This window comes from Salminus brasiliensis, chromosome 2 (genome assembly GCF_030463535.1).
Source record: "Salminus brasiliensis chromosome 2, fSalBra1.hap2, whole genome shotgun sequence".
NCBI lineage: Eukaryota > Metazoa > Chordata > Actinopteri > Characiformes > Bryconidae > Salminus > Salminus brasiliensis.
The window spans coordinates 12,799,411-12,823,217 of NC_132879.1; the positions used below are offsets into that span (position 1 = coordinate 12,799,411).

Below are 23,807 nucleotides of genomic sequence, written 5' to 3' on the forward strand. Positions count from 1 at the left end.
CTTGGACCACTGAGCAACAGTCCAGTTCTTTTAATTTGATATATTGTATATTTTACTTTTCAATAAAAAGCATGTAATGAATATAAAATATATTTATTACAAATATTTTTTTTATTAAATTATAAACAAAAACTAATTTCTTACTACATTTGTTATGCACATATATATATATATATATAAAACCTCAACAAGTACACAAACAAGTCTCACAGATAGCAGATCTAACAGTGCAGGGCTATTGCGTTGGTCAGGCCTGATTCAGTCACGTGCTGCTCGCTGCTGCTCTGCGCAGTTGGTGGCGGTTGTTGACTCTCATGAGGACTGTGTAGTCGAGGCGTCCTGGTCTGCGGCACGGGTGAGACTCGGTCGTGAGAGCAGACTCGAACAGTGACAGCTAGCTAGCTACCCTGAAACAGACGGGTTATGTTTTATCCGATGTCGTGGTGGTTCACGCCTTCAGTCTTCGCTGAGGAGGGGAGAGCTCGGAGGGTCCTGAGAGCTGCTAGCAGAGGAAAGCTAGCGCTAACTGTTTAGCGGAGCGTCTCGCTAGCATGCCGAGAGTGGCGCTCACTCCACATTAACACTGTCCGAGAGGCATTACAGCCGACAGCAGCAGCGGGGGCTCCTCGAACAGGGCTCTCTCACGAAGGTACTAATTAAAACATCTGGCTTATATAACGTATATTAAGGTAAGGTGTTTATGTCGGGGGTAAATAGTGCTGTTCTGGACTGCAAGTGAAGTTTACGTTAAGTTAGCTTAGCGGAACTCGCTGTAACTCAGCTTCGGTTGCCATGGATTTGATTTTGGGGTAAAATGAGGGGTTTTTACCCCCCTTATTTATGTTGTTATTGACTTTCCAGCTTCTTTAACGTCTAAATGTTATTTTAGAGCAGTGTTAGAGTTTGTGAACATGCTAATTAATCTGCTTTTTGAGCTGTTGTCGATACACAACTGTTGGGGAACACTTGCAGTAGTCAGCTACAGCTATAGCCGGGACTGAGGTTAGTGCTGGAAGCAGTTCTGTAGACTGTGTTGTGGACCCCCAGGGAAGCTCACACTCCTCCTAAAAGGGGATTTGTCTGTATTATTTAGTAAAGGCAATGTTCTGGTATGTTCTAATGGTTCTGTGTGTAGTTTTAGGTAGCTAGATCCCTCACAATTCAGAAAACCAACACTGAATGTTAAGGTGAAGTTAGTTAGCTAGTTATTTGCCTGGTGACATGGTTCCCTTCTGTGATGGGAAAGCTCCTGTAGCTCTATAAAAGCACCAAACTGCTATAATGAACCAGGTAAACTTATTTCAGTAATATAAAGATCCTCTTTTGAGTTATTACTGACACTGTAAGCATGTAATCAGTCTTTAAAATATTAAATATTTATGTTGAATTTGAACCAAAAAAGTACACTATTGTATAGCTGCTGATAATAATGTTGGCCGCTTTTGTGTTTTACTGTTGGCACACACAGCATTTACTGTCTGAACATGATCTAGAGTTAAATTAGGCATCATTAACATTACTGACCGCTAATCTTAGACCCCTTGGATTAGCAGAAAGAACTAATATTGAAGAAATGACATGAAAGAGGATTGCATGTAAAAGTTCATGTCGTTTATAAGGTAGCTTTTATTTCAGGTCAGTAAATCTAGTGGAAATGATTGCAAATCGCATGGTTAGGTTGCAGTGTCTGGTTTCAAACTGTCCGCTGCTGTCGTCGCTCATTTTAGAAAAAATAAATGTTTCTGGGTCATTTCCTTCCTTTTTAAAACATTCAGGTCCTCTGAGCAACACAGCAGTCTTGTGATTCTCCAGTTTCACTGCTACATTAGTACATGTTTTTAGGCTTTCAGTTCTGTTAACTATACAGGACTAACCGAAGATTAATAAACAAGCTATACACTGATCAGCCAGAACATTAGATAGACGTATGTGGTTTGTGTTGGGGGCAGGAAAAATGGTCCAGTGTAAGAATCTAAACCACTTTTAAAAGAGCCAGATTTTGACTAGACAACTGTCTAGCTTCTCTTTTAAACCACAGGTCTTGTGGGGACAGGTCTGCAGTGGGTCAGTACTGACCAAGTGGTGAACCAGGCACCTCACAACTTGCATGACTTCAAGGATGCGCTTTTTGGTCTTGGTGCCAGTTTTGTGGAGTCCATGCCTCAAGGGGTCAGAGCTGTTTTGGCAGCCCGAGGGGCACCTAAGCAATATTTAATGTTGTGACAGATCAGGGCTGCTGATGCATAAAAAAATCTTAACATGTATTTGTGGTGGGGATCTAATACAGCTAATGAATAATACAGTCTGTTGCTGGATTAGAGACTTACGGAGGATTAATGCCCGCATATAGTTATTAGATCTCTGGAAAAAGTGGGCATGCTTATTACTCAGTTAATCTGTTTGCTTGGGTTTGGCATGTTGTAAAGCTTCCTCTCCAGTCCTCCCATGCGTTTTCAGAGCTGCGTTGTGTTTTTTCATCAACCCGACTGGTTGCATGCTTCAGAATTTTATTTGTAATGTTGTGCACACCTTTATTTTCTAAACATGGCGTAACTAACCAGTGTTGTCCCTGACTAATCCCACATATTATTGTCTGCACTATTTGTTCTATACCAGACACTACCAGACACAGGTTGTTCTGTACATTCGTGTGAAAACCTTTTGTTTCTTTTTTTATATATTTATATTTGGATGGTACTGCACGATGGAGGTAATATAACTGAACACAAAACTGAAGAAATATTTTTTTATCATTTGTAAAATGTAATTAATAGAAAAGTACATTTCTTGTGAGGAAAAGGTAAATAATTCCTACGTTTATTACTACCTTAAATGTCTAACATTAGAATCAGGTGCAGCACATCAGCATCAGATGATTAAAACATGGTTAGAAAGGATTCTGGATAAGTCTGTCTTATTTAAACCTCAGACTTTTGGTCTGGGCAGGATCCAAAGAGCTCTTTGAGGCCTTCAGAACGAAGGTTGCAGATGGAGATGAATCTGGGAATGGATTTGAAAAGATCCCAGAACACTTAGAGATCAGCATTTCTTCCGTTTTATGTGTTTGGTAATATTACCTCCATCTCTCAATATTGTTAAATGTCTGTCTAAATATGTTTATAAAGACAGTAGTTTTCATTAGATGTCCTGATTTTCACACAACTGTATGTTATTGAAGCTGGCTGTTTTGTTTTGTTGTTATTTTACATGGCAGAGTATTTATATGATCAGGTTTCCAGTTTGTTTGAGTTAGTCAGCTGTTATTTGGCTGCTGAATTGTTAATCCACAATGTGGAAAGGCTTTATTCTGGAACACCATTTCTAATATTTGCTTTGCAAGGTCACACAGAAAGCTGTTTATAGACACTGGCTGACACTTGTTCCTGTATCTGTTTTACCTTAAACTTTCGTGTGTGTGTGTGTGTGTGTGTGTGTGTGTGTGTGTGTGTGTGTGTGTGTGTGTGTGTTTGTGTTTGTGTGTGTGTGTGTTTGTGTGTTTGTGTGTGTGTTTGTGTGTGTGTGTGTTTGTGTGTGTGTGTGTGTGTGTGTGTGTGTGTGTGTGTGTGTGTGTGTGTGTGTTTGTGTGTGTGTGTGTGTGTGTGTGTGTGTGTGTGTGTGTGTCTGCAGAGTCAATCATGACGCAGAGGGGCGGCCTGTGCTCTGTGACCCTTGCTGTGGAGGGCATGACGTGTGGCTCCTGTGTCCAGACCATAGAGCAGCAGATTGGGGGGCTGCCAGGAGTTCTCCATATAGAGGTAATTTTAATTTGTGTGTGTAAAGATACACAGATTTAATGTTTAATTCTGGGGTCATGATTTAGGGTTTTTTTTTTTTTTTTTTTTGAATTCTTAATTATCAACAAGTACAGATCTGATATTTTATTTTTAGTTTCTGAGCTTTAAAATGAACTTTTAAAATTGTGCTTAAAGGTGCCCTAAGATAGAAAACTGTATGGTAGTTTAATTAAAAATGAGAATTCAATACACAGAAATTAAAAACTGTGAATCTCAAACACTGTTGCCTCTTTGTTGGCTCTTCACTCACACATTAGAGTGATGTCACTGCAGATGTGTGTGGCCAGTCTTGATGTGTTGCTTTATGGCTCTTGTGGCACAGTGTTTCCAAACCATAATCATTTTATCCAAACACTCTGTTCACATGCTCAGTATATATGTTTTCACTGCAGCTCCGCATCCAGATTGATGAAGCTATAACTGTGAAAAGCAACTGTGTCAGTAAAACTGTTTTCCACGTTGTTATGGTTATACTTTGGTGATTTATCCATGGGTTAAGTATGTCCTGAACTGTTCCTAGTAAGAATGAGAAACTTGCATGATGTCACCAACTAATTGACTATTATACCAATGAATTTGGTTGTCGATTTTAGAAAATTGCTGGACCCCTTAAATCTGCCTAAACTCAGGCCACAGGTGAAAGCTCTAAGCTATGCTATGTGACTCCAAGTAGTCTTTGCGGTGACATAAACCAGCCAATCAGAGCAGAACTCATAATTATTTCACTAGAGCCTACCAAAAAAAATAAGACCAGCATGTTTCCTTGGCAATAACAATAACAGGGTTGTAAATTGGCCTCTAAAATTGCATCTAAGCATTTCACCCTAATTGAAGTCACGTATGTATTATTTATACATCAAAGGACAAGACTAAAGAGCAAAACTAGAGAGTGCAATTCCTGCAGAGACTGCAAATGTGTTTGTTGCTCAGCAGTGTTGCTGTGATCAGAGGTGATGGTTGCTATGGTACAGTTGTTGGTTGCAAGGTGGTTGCTAAGGAATTTCTGTATTTCAGCTAGGATGTTGCTTGGTGGTTGCCAATGTTAATAGGTTTGGTGTTAAGGTGTTGTTTGGTGGTTGCTAAGGTTTTGCTGTACTTTAACTGCTGGTTGCTATGGCATTGCTAAAAGTATACAAGCACTATAATGGATTATAACAGACACCTTTGATAGGAGCCTCTGACAGTAGATATGCGCAGACTATTCACTCTGCAGCAGGAGAAAGCACACAGCTATGATGCTGATTTCACTGTGTGTGGCTGTAAGTTTATATTCGTTACGAAATTGGATCGGCTGCAATTTTTTTCTTCTCTGATAGTTTCTGCTGGTATTAACCCGGCAGCTGCATCCATTGATACCCATTCATTAATATTCCCTCTGGAATTCAGGAATCTTTAAATATGATTTCAATCATATCAAATTTTGTGTGGTGGCTCAGTGGTTAGAGTGCTGGGATATTGATCAGAAGGTTCTGTGGGGTCGATAAGTAAGTTTCTAACCTATTGTAAACACCATATGATGTGAGACGTTTCATGATGAATGGACCAATAAATAACCAAAAACACCTTTTCTTTTTTTCTCTTCCCATGTAAGGAATCTGATTCCCAGAATTAAAAATGTTTGTCCGGTTTGATAGTCCCTGCAATTAAAAACTAGAAGAGTGAAGTTTGTCATCTGTTTCCACTTTGAAAAGACTTGCATTTCGTCTAAAATCTCCTGAACTACTCTGCTCATGTTCTTAAAAAAAAGATCTTTGTGTTACGTGACTTTCTCTTTCTGGACCACTTTCAGGCATAAATCACTTGTGCTTTTGTACAGCTTACACGTTGGAAAGGTGCCCAGTATGTAAACATTTAACTAGCCGCCATACACGCATCACTTAGCTGTCAGAATACATTAAGACACTCGGAAAGACATCGTCAGATATGTATGAAGATTTGTGAAGCGTGTTAAGCAGTGTCTGTCTGTTTGGTGTTCATGTTAAAATATTGGCTTTCCGTCATGTAAAACCTGATGGTGGGGGAAACTGCTGGCTTGCTGTCAGACGGAAAAGATGGCCGGATTTTATTTGCGTGTAATTTGGTAGCTGGCTGCAGAAACTCATGATTTAAATGCCCCTCTGAAGCATGTTTGCTATTGCAGTGCTAAACCATGTTTAGCCTGGTGTTAGAGATATCTGACAAAATAAGTAATTTGACCAAAAATTACTTAAATCAGTGAAATGCAATGAAGTTTTTTTTGTGGAATCTGAAACTGCTTTTCATGACAAACAGACCAATAGAAATGGTCCATATTTTTCCTTTTTCTTGCTGTGGACAATCCGACTGCTAGTTTTATTCTCCAAACTATTTTTGAATATTTTCCTATGTGCTTTTTGTGTATGAAATTACCAAGGATCTCACTCAGTCAGGACAAAAATGGCTCCTCTAAAAAACAATTCTAGGAAGTGCATTATTTCCTGCTCTCTATTCTGCTGTGTTAAATTCTGGCTTTTTATTTTCAGTTTCATTTGCCTTTTTATTTTTATATTATTGCTATTACATGCTTCACCTTTTAGAGAAGTGACAGATACTACTTTGGGCACCTAATTGCCCCTTAATCATTATCGCTGCTGACATTAAAAGCTCTTTGTTAAACAGTGTTAGATGTGATTAACATGTGAAGCTGGCATGAGAATTCAGAAGATGCATTATTATTCATATTTCCAGTGAATCGTTTCTAATTCATTGGAGTTATTTTTGGTGCGAGACAGTCCTAGTTTGGAATGTAAAATCTTTGACTATTGAAAACAGGGCGGTGAAGGATTGCTGTTTAGGATCTGTAGGCTTGTTGTGTGGGTATGTAGGCGTCCAAGACTTATTGCGAGAAAAACAAGATCTCAGCACACATGCTTAATGCTCTCAAAGCAGTTTAGATCAGTGGAAGCATGCTTAATGCTCCTAAATGCTTTGGGAGAATTAAGCATTGGGGAGGGGGGGGTCTTTCTTTTCTGTGCTCAGTGTGTCTCAGCAAACATTCCTAGTGTCATTTTTTCCCCCTCCCTATATTGTGGATGAGGTACATGTTCTTCAGATTGTTTGATTTTACATTGCGGATGTTTTGGAGAATTGCAGCAGCTCAGAAAATGTCATGTGCAACAGCCGGAATAAGCAGTCGAATAAGCTTGCACATTCTATGAGCAATACTATGTCCTTTTCGCCATCATAAAACCCTTTATCAATGTTGCGTAGACGTTGTAAACTCACTCCAGAGTTTCCAGGAATCAGGTAATGGGTGTAGTACTTGGTATCAGGGGGGTCTACATGGGCAGCTCAACAGCAGTAAAAGAGTTGTGATAGGATTTACTAGTGTCTTTTCCCCCAGGGTGCTGTCATGTAATTGAGGAAAGCCATTCCTCTGTATGGCTCAGAGATACGAACAAATTGTTGTTAATTTGTTCTGCCCTTTTCCTTTATTGTTCTGTTCCCCTGCAGGCACGGGTCAGACAAGCAGATAATGTAATTATGTGAGTGTTAGAGACAGGGCTTTGCTCTTATGAGCGTGTGTGAGGGAGCTTTGCCCTTTGCGAGGCAGGAACTGGTTGTGTCACTGCTGGTCAATAACGTCACATGTCAAATACTATTATTGTCTTTTAAGCCTGGGAGTTGTGTTAGTGCCTCGGGTAGACTGATTATCTTAAATCTAAGATCCCTTTTTATGGTAGTTTTGTTATGCAGCCCTTATTCTTGTTTTAAGAAGTGAGGGGACCAGCAAGTCAGTCATTTTCCCATTAGTAAATTAATTGACCGCAGAAGTACAATAATCAGCCATGAGTTATAACTACCTGCCTAACATTTGTGCAGCCAAAACAACTCGGACCAGTCGAGGCATGGACTCCACAAGACCTTGGAAAGTGTCCTGTGGTTTCTGTCACCAAGATGTTTTCAGTCATGTAAGTTGTGAGGTGGGGCCTCCATGGTTTGCATCAATGAGCCTTTCATGCCCATGGCCCTGTCACCAGTTCACCGGTTATCTTTCTTTAGAGCAGTTTTGGTTGGTACTGACCACTGCATACCGGGAACACCCCACTGTGGTTTTGGAGATGCTCTTACCCAGTCGTCTAGCCTTTACAGTTTGCCCCTGTGAGAGTGGCTCGGATTCCCTGAACTACTTTTCCCTGCTTCCAGCACCTCACCTTTTAAGAACTGACTGTTCACTTGCTGCCTAATTATGTAGATCCCACTCCTTTACAGATTGAGTTGTAACCAGATAATCAATGTTATTACTTCACTTGTCAGTGGTTTTAATGTTATGACTGAGCCATGCCTCTTTGCCATCACCATAAAGGAGGATCTGAGGGAGTACAAGGGGCTGTGCTCTCTCCGGGTGTCTCTCCCCTCATCACTCTTAAAGAGATGTTGGCCGGCACAGTCTCTGAGTTGGTGTGGTGGAGCTGGGGACAATGGTAATGCCACATTGGTGGCAGATCGAAAGGGGGCGGTGGCTGGAGTCCTTGCCAAATAGTGCCAAATAGTGCCAAATTGGTAGAAAAAATTCTACAAACAAATATTAAATAAAATCTGAACATCTGTATACTGGTACTGTTGCCAATTCTTATGTGTGAGTGTTATCTCGTCATGCCTCCCTAAAAACGCATGTGAACCTCAGTTGTTCTTCATCTTTTAGCATACATGTTAAACACTGCTCTTTAGATTCCTTGCACTCAGTTTGTAAACCAAAAAGGGGGTTATTTTTTGGGGTAATATAACAAGCTTAGATTCTTTTAAACTGAAGAGAGCATGACCCATTTAACCATTCCCTGCTTTTCTTCCACCCCTAAACATGCTGACTTGTTGCTGTGTGTCTCACATGCAGTCCTGTGCTTGAGGGTCAGGTGACTGTCAGTGAATCACAAGTTTGTGTGTGTGTACGTGTGCAGGGGGGTCGTTGAGTTTAGTAAGCATGCTGAATTGACGTGTGTGTGAAAGCACACGATTATACATGTTTCAACACTGGTCACAGGGTCATCCCTGCTCTAGATTTTACAGCTTTTATCTGCTTTCGTTGAGCAGTTAAACTGGCTAAAGAGTCTGCTGTTGAAAATGGACCCAATTAAAGTGGAAGTCACTGTACATCTTGTTCTCCTCGTCTCGTTCTACAGGTTTCGTTGGAACAGAAGAATGCCACAGTGATTTTTGACCCAGCCAAACACAGCCCGGAATCTTTAGCTGATGCCATTGAGGACATGGGCTTTGAGTCACTCGCAGCTAATGCTTCCCCGACCGCAGCTGTTCCAACAGAAACCCGGGTGTACCCCACAGCTGGCTGTAGCCAAGAGGCTCAGCGGCAAGCGCACGCCCAGCTCGCCCAGTTGAAGGGCGTGCTGGAAACCCAAGAAAGTGTTGAGGGCAAGGGCCTGGCTGTCACTTTTGTTCCAGCAATGGTAAGTCCAGAGCGGGTCCGTGAGGCGGTGAGTTGCCTCGTTCCGCAGCCTGTGACTACTACAGAGCGGTCGGTGGGCCGCAGCTCTGGAAGCGTGGAGGTAGTGAAGATGCGCATTGATGGAATGGTCTGCCTGTCCTGCACCACGACCATTGAGGGCAAGATCGGGAAGTTAAAAGGGGTGGAAAAGATTAAAGGTGACTTAGTGTTTTCAGTGTGTTCCTTAGTGTTTTCAGTGTGTTCCATTATGTTTAGTATACGTTTTGTCAAGCTTTATGGTTCCCAACTCCGCTCCTGAAGAAACCATGTGCACCCTTTGGTGTTTTCTTAGCTTCAACAAGCCCATTTTAGCACAATAACACAATAATCAGACAAACTTTATTTAAATAGCACTTAAATCAGATTGAAATTCAGAGTGATTGACAAAACATTAAAATAGGTTTAATAACAAGAATGTATGTAGTAAAATAATAGAAGTAAAAATTGAAAATTTACATTTAAGTTATGTACAAATGTAAACCAAAAAAATCCAGGACCTGGATTGGGAACCATCTTTGAGCAGATACTTTTGGCTGGAATGACACTCTCCTGTAAACTCAGAAGCTGAACAGTACTTGAGCACAGTATTTCGATTTATATTTAATATATATGTGTTTTGTTTTTGTTTTTATTTTTATTCAGTTGGCCTTGAGTCTCAGGAAGCCACGGTGCTCTATTTACCTTACCTCATCACAGTGGAGGAGATCGTGAACCAGATTGGTGTGGCAGGCTTCAATGCCTTTGTAAAATCCAAACCCCGCCAACTGCAGCTGTCCGCTGTGGAGCGCCTGCTAAATGCCCCGCGTCAAACTAGTCCCACCTCACCAGAGGAGAGGACCTCTGAGCAGATCGTAGACTCCTCTGCCGCCGCCACCACCACCACCACCACTACTACTACAACCCTGATGAACGTGTCAGGAATGCACTGCAACTCCTGTGTGGTGAACATCCAGGACAATATAGGCAAAGTGCCAGGGGTCAGCTCAGTAAAGGTCTCATTAGAGAAAGGACAGGCTGTGATTCAGCACAACCCAAGTGTGGTGACTGTGGCTGAGCTACGGCGGGCTATTGAGGCTCTTCCTCCAGGGAAATTTAAGGCCCAGTCAGACAGCCAGGATGCCATCTTGCCCACTTCTCCCTCTGAACCATCCTTGCTACTGTCTTCGGAGTCTGACTTCTGGCAGCCGCTGGCTTCCACAGTGCAGATTCACATAGAGGGCATGACCTGCAACTCCTGTGTTCTGTCCATTGAGGGTACCATTTCTCAGAGGAAAGGTGTGAGATCTGCACAGGTGTCCCTGGCCAACCACCAGGGTACATTTGAGTATGACTCGCTGGTGACCACACCAGAAGAACTGCGGGCTGCCATTGAGGAAATGGGTTTTGATGCTTTTCTGCCTGGTGAGCTGACCTCTTTTTTTGACTATTGTCATCATTTTAAAGTAAATGTTCTCTTGAATTAATATACAGATGAGTAAGAACATTAATTTTACTTAATATTTTAAGTAAAATTTGGAAGAAAAAAAAAATCTTGCTTGATGCCAGGGTCATGGGGACAAAAAACAATTTTTCCATTTTCCAATCCATTTGTTCTCGGAAAGCTGTCTAAAATTAGTGCAGAATTAGGCTTTAGTTCAACTTGAATTCATTAATGTTGGATAATGACCTGCTTAGAACCTCTGCCAGTACTCTACAGTCTAGTTGTCATACTTGGCTTATACACTTCTAAAAATAAAGGTGCTTCAAATGGTTGTTTGAGCGATGCCACAGAGGAATCACTTTTGGCTGCATAAGGAATGTTTGTCATAGAGATGTGTGAGCGTAAAGAGTCTTCTCTGCCCGAGCCGACTCAAAGCCCAACACGAACTCGGGCCGGGTGGGGGCGAGATTTCCCACCACTTTATTTGGTCGTGCTCAAGAATAGGTCTGTGACTTAGGCCTATATAGCAAAGTAACATATCCCATTGTGATCGTAAAAAATGCACAATTTAGAATGAAGTGCACACACTTGAGCTCCTCCACTTTACACGTGACCTGCGTATAGCCTATTGAATTTGTTTTGATTAGACTACAGTTTGTGTAATAGGCTGTTATATAGGCCTTTATTATTTAAAGAAAATCCAATGTTATCTTGTTTTTGTTCCCATGTAAATTGTTATTGTCGTTAGCCTATTAAGGTTTAATGATTGTGCACTGCATAGCCTTATTGTTTTTTGCATTTTTACACTGAGGCTATTCGTTTAATATAAAATATAAAATATAAAAAATGTTTGTTTGTTCAGAAACGATTATATTCTTAAACCATGTTATTTTATGTAGAGGAAATTCTTGTAGCCTATTTTGCAGATGTTTTAGTCTGTGGATCATTGTGTGTAATCATTTGGAGTTCCAGATAAATCATATCTGATTTAAATCAGGTGATGGCTCTTTTGGCCCTTTAAAATACATTAACTAATACATATTTTTTACAAATATGTTTTAATGGAACCAAATGTGTGTGTTCTGTGACATGAAGCACCTTTATTCTTGTGATATTTACTTATATTTGTTAAATATATGTATATTCATTGTCCGAATGGACATGTGGAAGATGGACAGATGGATTGATGAGTCAATAGATGGCTATATAGAGACATTACACTGCATCTAAACACAACATGTTCTTTGATTTCTTTCACATGTGATAAACAGAGACAAATTCACTGGTTCTGGTGAAAAGTCCTCCGTCTATAAGGAGCTCACCCTCATCTCCTGCGCTGTCCACAATAAAAGAGAAGGAGGTGGAGAGTGACTCAGAGCAAGCAACGAACAGAAATTCCAAATGTTTCATCCAGATCGGGGGCATGACCTGCGCCTCCTGTGTGTCCAACATTGAGAGGAATCTTAAAAACGAGCATGGTGAGCTGAACTTGAAGAGTTGTTTCACAATGAGCACTGCCAGATGAGACACTGCGGCATTTCCCAAAAGCACTGCTACCTTTTTTGCTAAACTTTGCTTATAAAAATTGCTTATAATAAAAATAAACTAGAAGGGACCAGTTAGCATTAGGCAGATAAGATCAAGGTAATTTGACTCAACAGCCTTTCATTCATTGTTTGCTGCACTGGCTGTTGGCTGCATTTTGTTGTTTTTTTGTTTGTTTTGTTGTATTTAAATAAATGAATAGTATTTTAATAGTGAATATTACTAATTAATAATAATAATTAATAATTTTAATACATTTAATAAGCTATGCACTTAACTAACAAAACTTAATGTTTGCACTTTCTGCCATTTGTTGACATAATTATGTAGTTCTTTGCGTTACATCAAAAAATCATGATACATAGAAATAGAAATGCTGAATGACTTGGAATAATATCTTTTTACGTAGATAAATTTGATTGATAAATTTATAATTGATAAATGTGAAATTGAAAAGGGTGGCTTTTCCTTCTTTTCCTTTTTGGAGATGGAAGTTTTTTGTGTTACCGTGATGGTGAGCAGAAATAACATTGCAGACTGATTTAGTTGCTGATTTAATATTGAAGAGTTCTTCTGATTCCTTTGAAGGCATCTACTCAGTGTTGGTGGCGTTAATGGCCAGTAAAGCAGAGGTGCGTTACAATCCTACTGTCATCGACCCTCTAAGGATTGCGGAGTGCGTCAGAGAGCTGGGCTTCACCGCCTCTGTCATGGAGAATTATGAAGGTTCTGATGGCACTCTGGAACTTGTGGTTCGTATCTATGCTGGATCATTTCATTATATAATGAAAAGGAAAGATCTGGATGAGGAAGTTCTGACCGCTTTGTGACTTTGCTCAACAGGTCAGAGGGATGACATGTGCCTCCTGTGTCCACAAAATTGAGTCTAACCTGATGAAACAGAAGGGAATCGTCTATGCCTCCGTTGCCCTGGCCACAAATAAAGCCCATGTGAAATATGACCCAGAGGTGACCGGTCCAAGGGACATAATCAGATTGATCGAGGTATTCATACCTGTATTCATACAGAAACATTTTGTTTAATAGAGACTATAGCTATTGTAACTGCTAGACTTGCACGACTGTCCTCAAAATAACTGACAAGAGACCTGGATGTTATGCTTTTGGGGTACGGATGGTGGGGAAGGGGTGTCGTCCCAAACTTGTACTGAACCGTGAGGTCCAAACTGTGATGTGAACTGAACTGTGACACTTGAATATTAACACACCACTAGCAGCTTACTTACCATGCTTATGATTACTGGAACACATTCTGCATCATATGGATTTCTGCTGGTCATGTTTCAGCTAATGTAGTGATTTAGCTCATTTGTATGGTATCAGCTCTGTGTAAGAGCTGTGCATATGTTCTGCTTGATTGTGTTGAACGTGACATGCTTCTTGATTGACAGAATTTAGGTTTCGAAGCTTTGTTGGTGAAGAAGGATCGTTCAGGAAGCCATCTGGATCACAGTAGAGAGATACATCAGTAAGTGGACAAGTGGTTTGTTTCAGTGACTAATGCAATTCATACAATTACACATGTATTTGTTTTGCATTGCAAAAGCAGGGAAATCCCAGAGTAAATATCCATGTTAAATTAAAGACCCAATGTTTGACAATTGATAGGGTTTAGGTAGGTGTACAGAGAAAACTGACTGAGACAGGCTCTCATTGCAAGAGATTACAGTTACAGACGTGAACAGTTTTTCTGATTCTTTTCGTCAGCACACAGATACACACATTGCTGTATTTTAAATATTATGTAATGTTTTAAGTGGCCTTTTCATATTGCTACTATATGTCTTTATATGTAATCATTCCTTAAATTATGATGGCTTCAATTTTGTTTGCCTGTAAAATATCTGATGTAATTATTTCACCATTTACTGTACTAATTGCAGGTCATATGAGCGTTTCTTTAAAACTAGAAAGCCCAGGATTCATAAGTACTAGTGTGGCTGTTTGAAATTTGAATCCCTATTTACCCACCTTATTTTGCATTAAGCAGTGGGGGTGGCCATCTTTGTGAACTTTGGAGTATAATGTGCTCTGTTAGAGGGTGTCTCTATAACTAGAAGAAGAGTATTTCGCTTGAACAACAGTGTTATGAACATGTTAGGAGCACCACATTATGTTCACCTTCTTCCAAAGTAGAGGACCTGTGTCTATGGTTGAAGTTGCAGGTGCTAAATTTAAAAGCACTGTCCATATTTCTGTTCTTATCATGAAGTAGAAACCAAAAACCAAGACATCCTGACCTGATAAATGACTCAGGTTTAAAGTTCTGATGAAGCAGCCGCATTAGGTGATTTTTAGGCTTACGGCCCACCTTACAACCTCACAAACACCCGTCATGTCCTCTTCACCAGAGCTTCATAACCGAGTTTCCCCCCACAAAATGGTAAGAGCAGATGTATGATTGGGTGGATGTTTTATATTTAGCACCTCCAACAATAGATGCGGGTCTTTTTTCATATGGTGCCCCACAGCACTCTTAATATTTTCACATTGTGTTGGAAAGCTAGTTAACTTCAATTATTGATTGATAAAATGATGCAAATTGGCAAAATGTGTGATTTTAACCTTCAGTGTACAGCTACCACACACTCCTATGTGACAATAGTCACAAACAGCCTGAGTTTTGTTTTACTGGCAGTGTATTGACTGGACTGACTCTTTCACTTCCTCTTTCATGATTTGCTGCTGCAGTTGCCTTGAACAGCAGATCATCAGCCGGCTTTCATGCCGTCAGTTTGTGCAGCCTTTGCTTTTGTTTGTTTCACAATTAGGAGGTTTCTTTGTTCATTTTAGAATAAAACCTCTTCATAGATTTAGCTGTTTAGAGTCCAATTCTCAAACCTCATTTTTCTTTTTTTATGATGATATTTTTGTATGTCTTATCTTATTTAGCTTTTTCTGATAGTGTTTTACTCTGATTTTGGCTGGTTAATCAGTACCTATGTGTCAGTCTTTTTTTAAACCTCAGATGTTTTCTTAAACTAGATGCAGTGACCTTGCCAAAGTAAAGCCAGATACGCTGGAAAGAGAAGTTACAAATAGCAGGCAATAGAAAGCGAGAGTCTATGTATAATGTATGCTTTTATGCACAATGGTCTTTACAGGTAGAAATAATCAGAAATGTATTTTTTTTTTGCAATTTTAGCATAATGTCAATCAAATTTGTGCTAATAATATAAAACTGAAGTAATTGCTAAATGTGGTAGGGTGATCGTTATTTATCAATGCGACCATCTTGATCGTTCTAGTGTCAACAGCGGGGCAGCAGTAGAGCCACTCACCTAGGGTAGCTCAACCCTGATTCTGGTGATCGACCACCAAGCAGTATTCGAGCAATCTATATGTCTAAAGCCCGGTTTATGGTAGATGTCCTGAACCAGGATTGGTCACCCCTAAACAAATCATAAGGTGTGATATTCCATGACTTTCAGTAATTGGTTCAGGAAGCCGCTTGGTCTTGTTTTTGAATTTGTTTTTTGTGTGTTTTATTTTTGTATCTGTGCCACATCTGTTTCTGTTTTCCCCCAGATGGAAGAAATCCTTCCTCATCAGCCTGGTGTTCTGCGTTCCAGTTATGGGAATGATGATCTACATGATGGTGGTAGACCACATGATTGTAATGACGCACCATCACAACGCCACACGAGAGGACAGACAAATGTACCACTCCCACATGTTCCTGGAAAGGCAACTTCTACCTGGCCTGTCCATCATGAACCTGCTCTCCTTTCTCTTCTGTGTGCCTGTTCAGGTACCTCACAGCCCAGATAAGTGTATCGTCTGTGTTGTAATGAAACATCCTATTCTCCATAAAATAGGAGAAGGAAAGCATTAGTATTTGTAAGGTGCAAGGCGCAGTGTGAGGGGCACCTGTTGTAAAAGTAAAAATATGAAAGTAAGATTTAAAAATATAATTTTATGGATTTTATTCTTCAACTGTACTTGACTTGGCTGAACAAAAGGAGTCATAGGGCTCTCATACACTTGATGTAGCCCATAAACTAAAACAGCAACGCTGCAGAGCTGACACAGTGGTCTAGGCTGCAATAATATAATAATAATATAATGTTGATCAATTTTGTAATATTTAATTTAGTGAGTCAATACAGATTTAAAAGGAAATTCTTAGGGTTGTAATTCCATAGGTTCTCATATCTCTCTACTGATGTGCTTTAAATTGTTATATGGTTATATGTAATGTAACCTATAATGCAGCTCAGCTGGGTCATTACAGTAAACAAGCTGTTCACTGCACTGTCTTGATATATATATATATATATATATATATATATATATATATATATATATATATATATATATATATATATAGTGGATCCAGTCAGTTGATATTTATGATTGTCCAGTCAGTTAATATCACACTAACTTTTTTTTTTTTTTCTTTTTTTTTTTTTTTTGCAGTTCATTGGAGGCCGTCACTTCTACACCCAAGCATACAAAGCTCTAAAGCACTGGACCGCCAATATGGACGTGCTGATAGTCCTGGCCACTTCGATAGCGTTCACCTACTCTCTGGTCATTTTAATAGTCGCCATGATAGAGAAAGCTAAGGTCAACCCCATCACCTTCTTTGATACACCTCCAATGCTCTTCGTGTTCATCTCACTGGGCAGATGGCTGGAGCAGATAGCCAAGGTACAATCCCGTAACATCTGAGGGTGTTTATTAGGATTTTTCAACTATAGCAAAAACCTGCACCGTCTGAGAATCCCTGAGAACTGATGTGAGGGTTACTGATGTAAATAAATCTCTTCACCATGTTACACCTCCTCACTGGGGTAATCAGCTAGGCACTTCCCTTTGTCAGTGCTTTGCTGGGTTAAGCCACAACACTGTGTTTATGGTCCATTGTCTCGACCGCCAACAAACACATGAAACAATTAAAACAAAATAAATAAATAAACAATCCTTGCCCTTCTTATCCACATCCACTGACTAGATCGCTCAGCTACTTCTGACAACTTCTTGACTGCCTTCAGCATGTGTCCTCTAAATCCAAATTCAACCAGCAACAACGTGGCAGACTACAAAACCCCTGACACTTAACTCTGCAGGTCTAATATATGCCTGCCACCCACACCCTTTCACCTCAGCCACCAAGTCTGCATATTTTAACCTTTTCTTTTAATAAGCCCTGCCAACTTTATCTTTAAATAGAGCTCTTAGCTCTATAAAATAACAAAAAAAAAAAAAAATTGTTAAATAAACCATAACAATAACTAATTATATATGGACAAGTCAAATAAGAAGTAATAAAAATAAATAAGTATTAGTGTGGACATGCCAAATATAAAACCATGTTTAGGCAATAACTAAAAAATATTAACTGTAATCATGTTGTTTTAGCTGAACATTGGATTTGAGTTATGCCAAACACCCCCCTAGTGTTCCCCCCCAGCGTTTTCTACAGCTTTGTAGCAAATCATGTGATGGGTGCATGACCATGGCTCTGAAATCACATAGCATTTGTGTGCAGTAAAAGAAAAACTACTCTTGTTTGTATACTGTATACTTAAGTCCAACAATAAATGCACAGATTGTCTCCAAAAGTGTGCCAGATTGCAAAAATGTACATTTGCACACTTTTAGATGTCAATATATTGAGGAAAGTTACTGTTGTAACTGAAAGGTAAATCAGTTAACCTTTGTCTCACTGTTCCTGTCTCTCTGATCCACCCACAGAGTAAGACCTCTGAGGCTTTGTCCAAGTTGATGTCCTTACAGGCCACTGAGGCTACTGTTGTCACCCTGAGTGGAGATACAATGACTGTATTAAGGTAGTTTAATTTCCCTTGTTCTCCTGCTGTAGGTCCAGCTCTGTGCTGCAGAGACTGAACACACTATTATAGTCATCAACAGCTTATTATTTGTATCAATAAAGAAGTAAAGGATGGCAATTAACTTGCTGTTTTTGAGTTTATTGCTGCTTACTACTAACAAATCAGAACAATCGATGATTGTGTACCTCCTCATATCTGCTTTCGGACACACCAAGAGGCACAGATAACTATGTATCCCTATTAAGAAGTCTTTCTCTGTCTCTCAGTGAGGAGCAGGTGGATGTGGATCTGGTACAGAGGGGGGATATTATAAAAGTGGTTCCAGGAGGGAAGTTCCCAGTAGATGGGCGAGTCGTTGAAGGGCATTCGATGGCAGATGAGTCGCTTATCACAGGTTAGGCTGCCACTTTTTTCTGGTAATGTGAAAAACTGCTGCACAGTAGTTCCGGAATATAAAATCTCTCCTTGTTTTCCAAGTAATCGCTGTTATCCTCATGTGCTCAAACTGGAACAGATTTGTGGTATTTAGACATACACTTTTTTTCCTCTCCTGGTGGTGTAATTTTAGCTGATTTTCTTGTTTCAGGTGAAGCCATGCCTGTGACAAAGAAGGTGGGGAGTACAGTGATTGCCGGTTCTATCAATCAGAACGGATCTCTGCTCATCCGAGCCACACACGTGGGCACAGACACTACCCTCTCACAGATTGTCAAACTGGTGGAGGAGGCACAGACCTCGAAGGTGAGCCTCTTGGATCTACACCACTGTTCAGAAGTTTGGAATCAGTTGTCTTTCATCAGTTTTTAATTTGTGTAATGAAGTTGTAAATAGTATAAACTAGACAGAAAAATATTTTTATATTATGTCAATATTCTATGTATTTTTGGGATACATGTACTATAATAATCTCTTTCCCTCAAGAGGCATTCGGGATATTCATTCATTATAAAGTCAAGTCAAGTGGGTTTTATTGTCATTTCATTTTGGTGCAACATAGACACAGTGCATACAGAACACAAGTGCAACACAATACAAGTGCAAATAGACAATACAACACAATATAGACAGAGAATAATAAATAAATGGGGGTAGTGTGCAAATTATGCAGTGTGCAATAAATATTGAGTTCAGTGAGGTAGAAAAGTTATTTGTGCAAAATGCTTCCCATTTTATCAGAGCGCGCCAGAGAGAGCGCCAGTTTCTTTTAAGAACAACATAGTAGCTAATCACTATATACCATACCCCTTTCCTCTATTAAGTCTCCTCCTCTTTCCTGCCTTCTCCCTTTTAACTTTTGCTTTGTATGAGAATGAGGAGAAAAGAAGAAGCAGGGGTTCATAACCAATACTAAGGGCTGTATTATTACTGTTATCAGAATAAAACTCTCACAACAAAACACAACGCTGAGTCCTTTGTTCATTCAGTGGTTTGAAAGTGTATTTTGGGTTATGCATGCCCTACAGTATATATTTATCTGCTTATTTTTTTTGTTTGTTATTTGAAAACTATAAATCTTCCCATGAATGCAATCAAATGTTTGGCCTTTGTTCTGATCCCATCCTCTTGCTCTGCACCACAGGCTCCTATTCAGCAGTTTGCAGATAAGATCAGTGGATACTTTGTCCCCTTCATTGTAGCAGTCTCCGTCTTCACCCTTGTCGCCTGGATTGCGATTGGATTTGTAAACTTCTCTGTGGTGGAAAAGTACTTCCCTGTGAGTGCTCTAAGCTGCTGTTTGTGCAAAAACACACCCTACTCTAAGTCAAGCAGCTACAGACTTGTTTGTCTGCTTTACTGGCTGGCATACAGGTCATGTCCTAACTAACGTATTCCTGTGTTTTCTGTAATATAGTATTTTAGTCAAATAGTCTGGAGTTCATGCGTTCTAGTCTGTTTGTATATTCCTTTGCACTTCAGTGCTTGATCATTTTTACATGCAAAATGGCTAATTATGTATCTAGGCTTGACCTCAAAGAGCTGCAGCCACTATATGGTTGAATTAGTATCACTTTGCACACTTTTACTCAACCATGTCAGAGAGGTGGTTAGACTGGAAACTGTTGGGTTGCGTAACTCTGCCTGTTAATTTCACGGTGCTGAAGAATGTGTCTTTCTGCAGGGCTATGATAAAAGTGTGTCTCAGGCAGAGGCCATCATTCGCTTCGCCTTCCAGGCCTCCATTACAGTGCTGTGCATCGCCTGCCCCTGCTCTCTGGGTCTGGCGACCCCTACAGCAGTGATGGTGGGCACAGGAGTTGGTGCTCAGAATGGAATTCTCATTAAAGGAGGGGAGCCTCTGGAAATGGCTCATAAGGTGAGGGGGCTAGACACCATCTCTGTCTGAGGGTTTTTCACACCGGCTGATTTCTCACTCAAAAGCATTTTTTTGTTGTTGTTCATTTGTTTTAAGGGAATTTATGTGCTGTATCTGTTTTCTGCCAAAAATGTGACCGCAGTCTCTTTTCTCAGATTCAGTCTGTGGTTTTTGATAAAACTGGCACCATCACGTATGGAGCCCCCAAGGTGGTGCAGGTGAAGATCCTGGTGGAGGGCAACCGAATGCCTCGCTCCAAACTTCTGGCCATTGTTGGCACGGCAGAGAACAACAGCGAGCATCCACTAGGGGCAGCAATTACCCGCTTCTGTAAACAGGTTTGTCCATTTGATAAAGTTTATTGTGCTTCTGTTCAAGCCATATCTACCTGTAGCCTGTATCTGATCATGCTGTGTGGAGCGTGGAGCTTTGTTTTATAGTGTAATCTGTGCTTTTAGGAGCTGGCCACAGAGTCGCTGGGCACCTGCACAGATTTCCAGGCAGTCCCAGGCTGCGGCATCAAGTGTCATGTGAGCAACACAGAGAACCTGGTAAAAAGAGAGGACAGCGATGGTGAGGAGAACCAGCGCAATGCCATTCTGGTGCAGATCAGCGACCCCAGAGCCAGCTCCAGTGCACATCCGCTTATTATGGATCCAGAGCCTCTCAGTGAGTCTTACAGCATGGCCTCTTGCAGCCAGCCGAACCAACCAAAACGTTGGTTTGGTGGGTCGTACCTGATGGTGATTGTATGTTATCTACTTTTCACACTGTTCTAACACTTTAGTCAGGAGGTTTCCTTTCCAGTTCTTTTGAGAAGTGGTTAGCTGACACTCATTTACACTTATTATTAACTGTGTAAAATAAACCAAAATTGTTTAATTAAACTGTAAACATATGTATTCCCCCACCTTTTTGTGACTGTCTGAAGGTATGTTTACGTTGAGATTTCTTAATACAAAAATTAGAAATTAGAAAAGTACACAGTCATATCAGAATATTATATATTATTTCACCCCTGGTTTAAAATGAACTCTGCCCATTATATAGGAGCACGCTGTAGTTCTACAATTACAGACAGTAGTCCATCTGTTTCTCTGCATACTTTGGTAGCCTCATTTCCCCCTGTTCTGTTATTCATTAATCAGGACCCCACAGTACCACCACAGAGCAGGTATGATTTCGGTGGTGGGTCATTCTCAGCACTGCAGGGACACTGACTGGTGGTGTGTTAGTGTGTGTTGTGCTGCTATGAGTGAGTCAGACACAGCTGTTCTGCTGAAGTTTTTAAACACCTCAGCATCTCTGCTGGACTGAGAACAGTCCACCAGCCAGCAGCGTCCTATGGGCTGGAGGACTAGAGGATGACCAACACGAACTGTGCAGCAACAGATAAGCTGCTATTTCTGACTTTACATCTACAAAATGGATCATCTAGGTAGGAGTGTCTAATAGTGTGGACAGTGAGTGAATGCAGTGTTTAAAATGGTTATAATATTTTGATATGACTGTGTATGTTTATATATATATTTATATATAGTGAGGATAGGTGCGCTAACCTGTGCTGTCCTGATCTGTTATTAGGTTTGGTTCAGTCGGCCTCCTACACAGTGCTGATCGGAAACAGGGAATGGATGAAACGCAATGGTCTGCACATTCGGCCTGATGTAGACGATGCAATGACTGAACATGAGAAGAGGGGTCGTACTGCTGTACTTGTTGCTGTGGATGGTTAGTGCAAAACCAGTAATACATCCCATCTCTTTCAGCATTTTAGAGATTCCTAGCAAAGTATTTACATTATTGTGTTGTTTCTGTTGCATGTATTTTTAATGGTTAATGGAGTGTGTGGATAACAGCACTAAATAAAATGGTTGATGACTTGATTTTGGTGTAAACTCCCTTATCCTGAGTATGAGTGAGTCCATTATAATGCTCACCTCTCAACCAAAACCTGGGCATGTTTATCTTTTCTTAGGTGTGCTGTGTGCCATGGTCGCCATAGCGGACACAGTGAAGCCAGAGGCTGAGCTGGCTGTTCACACTCTCACCTCCATGGGTCTGGAAGTGGTGCTGATGACTGGTGACAACAGCAAGACAGCCCGGGCCATCGCTGCACAGGTACTGTACTGGACAGCTGTTTAGCATGTAGATTAGTATGTAGTATGTAGCTAGTAGGCATTATTATAGACTTGTTTTGCATAAATATAAAGCTTATGTGAGTCTTTCGAAAGTGCCTCCACATCTCATCTTTACACAGAGCTCCTCTATGGCAGGCTCTCCCTTATGTGCTTTCACAGTTCCTCAGTCAGTTGGTAGCAGTGCAACTAAATTGTTGTCCAGCAGATGGTGCTATAGCTCAGAATTTCTGTAGCTTCACTTTAATATACTTATACACACACGACCGTGTTTGGCTCTGAACTCCCAAATAGTTACATCTACTGATCTGTATACTGTAAAATCTTCTTTGTCTTTAAATACGTTACTTACTTGTAAACATAAATACCTATACAACCTTCCTGGACTCTGTCCAATCAGATTGAACCTGGACTGGTCTTCATAATTCTGTATATACTAGATAAATCTTTTCTGCTGTCTGTGCAGGTTGGCATCAGGAAGGTGTTTGCAGAAGTGCTGCCCTCTCACAAGGTAGCCAAAGTAGAACAGCTGCAGCTTGCCGGTAAGCGGGTGGCCATGGTGGGCGATGGAGTGAACGACTCTCCTGCACTTGCGATGGCGGACGTGGGCATTGCCATCGGCACGGGCACTGATGTTGCTATTGAAGCAGCAGATGTGGTGCTCATCAGGGTGAGAGCACCCAGCATGGGTTACACCCACTGGACTGAATGCTAAGATCTGAGCAATTCATGGCTTTAATTGAGGCATCTCTAATGTGTAACATTTTTGGTAAACCTCTACATGACTGTCAGCTGAGTGCTGTATTGTGTGTATTTGTCATTTATATTTTTCTTATTGTGTGATATTATCGGTCTTTCCTCACAGAATGATCTTCTTGATGTTGTTGCGAGCATTGACCTGTCAAAGAAAACTGTCAAAAGGATCCGTATTAACTTTGTATTTGCACTAATCTACAATCTTGTGGGAATTCCTATTGCAGCTGGTGAGTGTATGCATGACATATGCATCTAGGGTAATAAAGTAAATTTGTGTTATAATGCAAGTTACTGTCTTGAGCAAAAGTTTGGCAACCGCTGTTTAAATTACACATTTTATTGATAGTCTAAGTGTAAATATGTGAACAAGTCATCTACAGTAAACAAACATGAATTTCTTTAAAACATTTGCACATTTTAGACAGAATATTTGTTTAATTTTTGAAATCCAAAGTATTTCATTGTTAAATTAATCAAATAAACACTAAATATGTAGAAGTGTGTGATGATATGAATTAATTGACTTAGGGTACAAAATCTAAAATCTTGTAAAACAAGTATTT

General features: G+C 40.3%; 1 protein-coding gene across 1 annotated transcript in view; it reads left to right on the forward strand.

Moving 5' to 3' along the window:
- Positions 1–334: 334 nt before the first annotated feature.
- atp7a (ATPase copper transporting alpha) overlaps positions 335–23,807 on the forward strand; it is a 28,608-nt gene continuing 5,135 nt past the window's right edge. Inside the window, exons 1-21 of the mRNA XM_072667989.1 lie at positions 335–649; positions 3,628–3,755; positions 8,933–9,410; positions 9,895–10,653; positions 11,944–12,150; positions 12,806–12,969; positions 13,061–13,222; positions 13,630–13,706; positions 15,767–15,989; positions 16,658–16,891; positions 17,939–18,033; positions 18,303–18,430; positions 18,623–18,777; positions 19,616–19,750; positions 20,156–20,350; positions 20,506–20,688; positions 20,809–21,019; positions 21,935–22,081; positions 22,329–22,471; positions 22,955–23,158; positions 23,354–23,471. Of these exons, the coding sequence (XP_072524090.1) occupies positions 3,636–3,755; positions 8,933–9,410; positions 9,895–10,653; positions 11,944–12,150; positions 12,806–12,969; positions 13,061–13,222; positions 13,630–13,706; positions 15,767–15,989; positions 16,658–16,891; positions 17,939–18,033; positions 18,303–18,430; positions 18,623–18,777; positions 19,616–19,750; positions 20,156–20,350; positions 20,506–20,688; positions 20,809–21,019; positions 21,935–22,081; positions 22,329–22,471; positions 22,955–23,158; positions 23,354–23,471 (4,138 nt within the window). The 5' untranslated portion in view covers positions 335–649; positions 3,628–3,635. The remainder of the gene's footprint in view (positions 650–3,627; positions 3,756–8,932; positions 9,411–9,894; positions 10,654–11,943; positions 12,151–12,805; positions 12,970–13,060; positions 13,223–13,629; positions 13,707–15,766; positions 15,990–16,657; positions 16,892–17,938; positions 18,034–18,302; positions 18,431–18,622; positions 18,778–19,615; positions 19,751–20,155; positions 20,351–20,505; positions 20,689–20,808; positions 21,020–21,934; positions 22,082–22,328; positions 22,472–22,954; positions 23,159–23,353; positions 23,472–23,807) is intronic.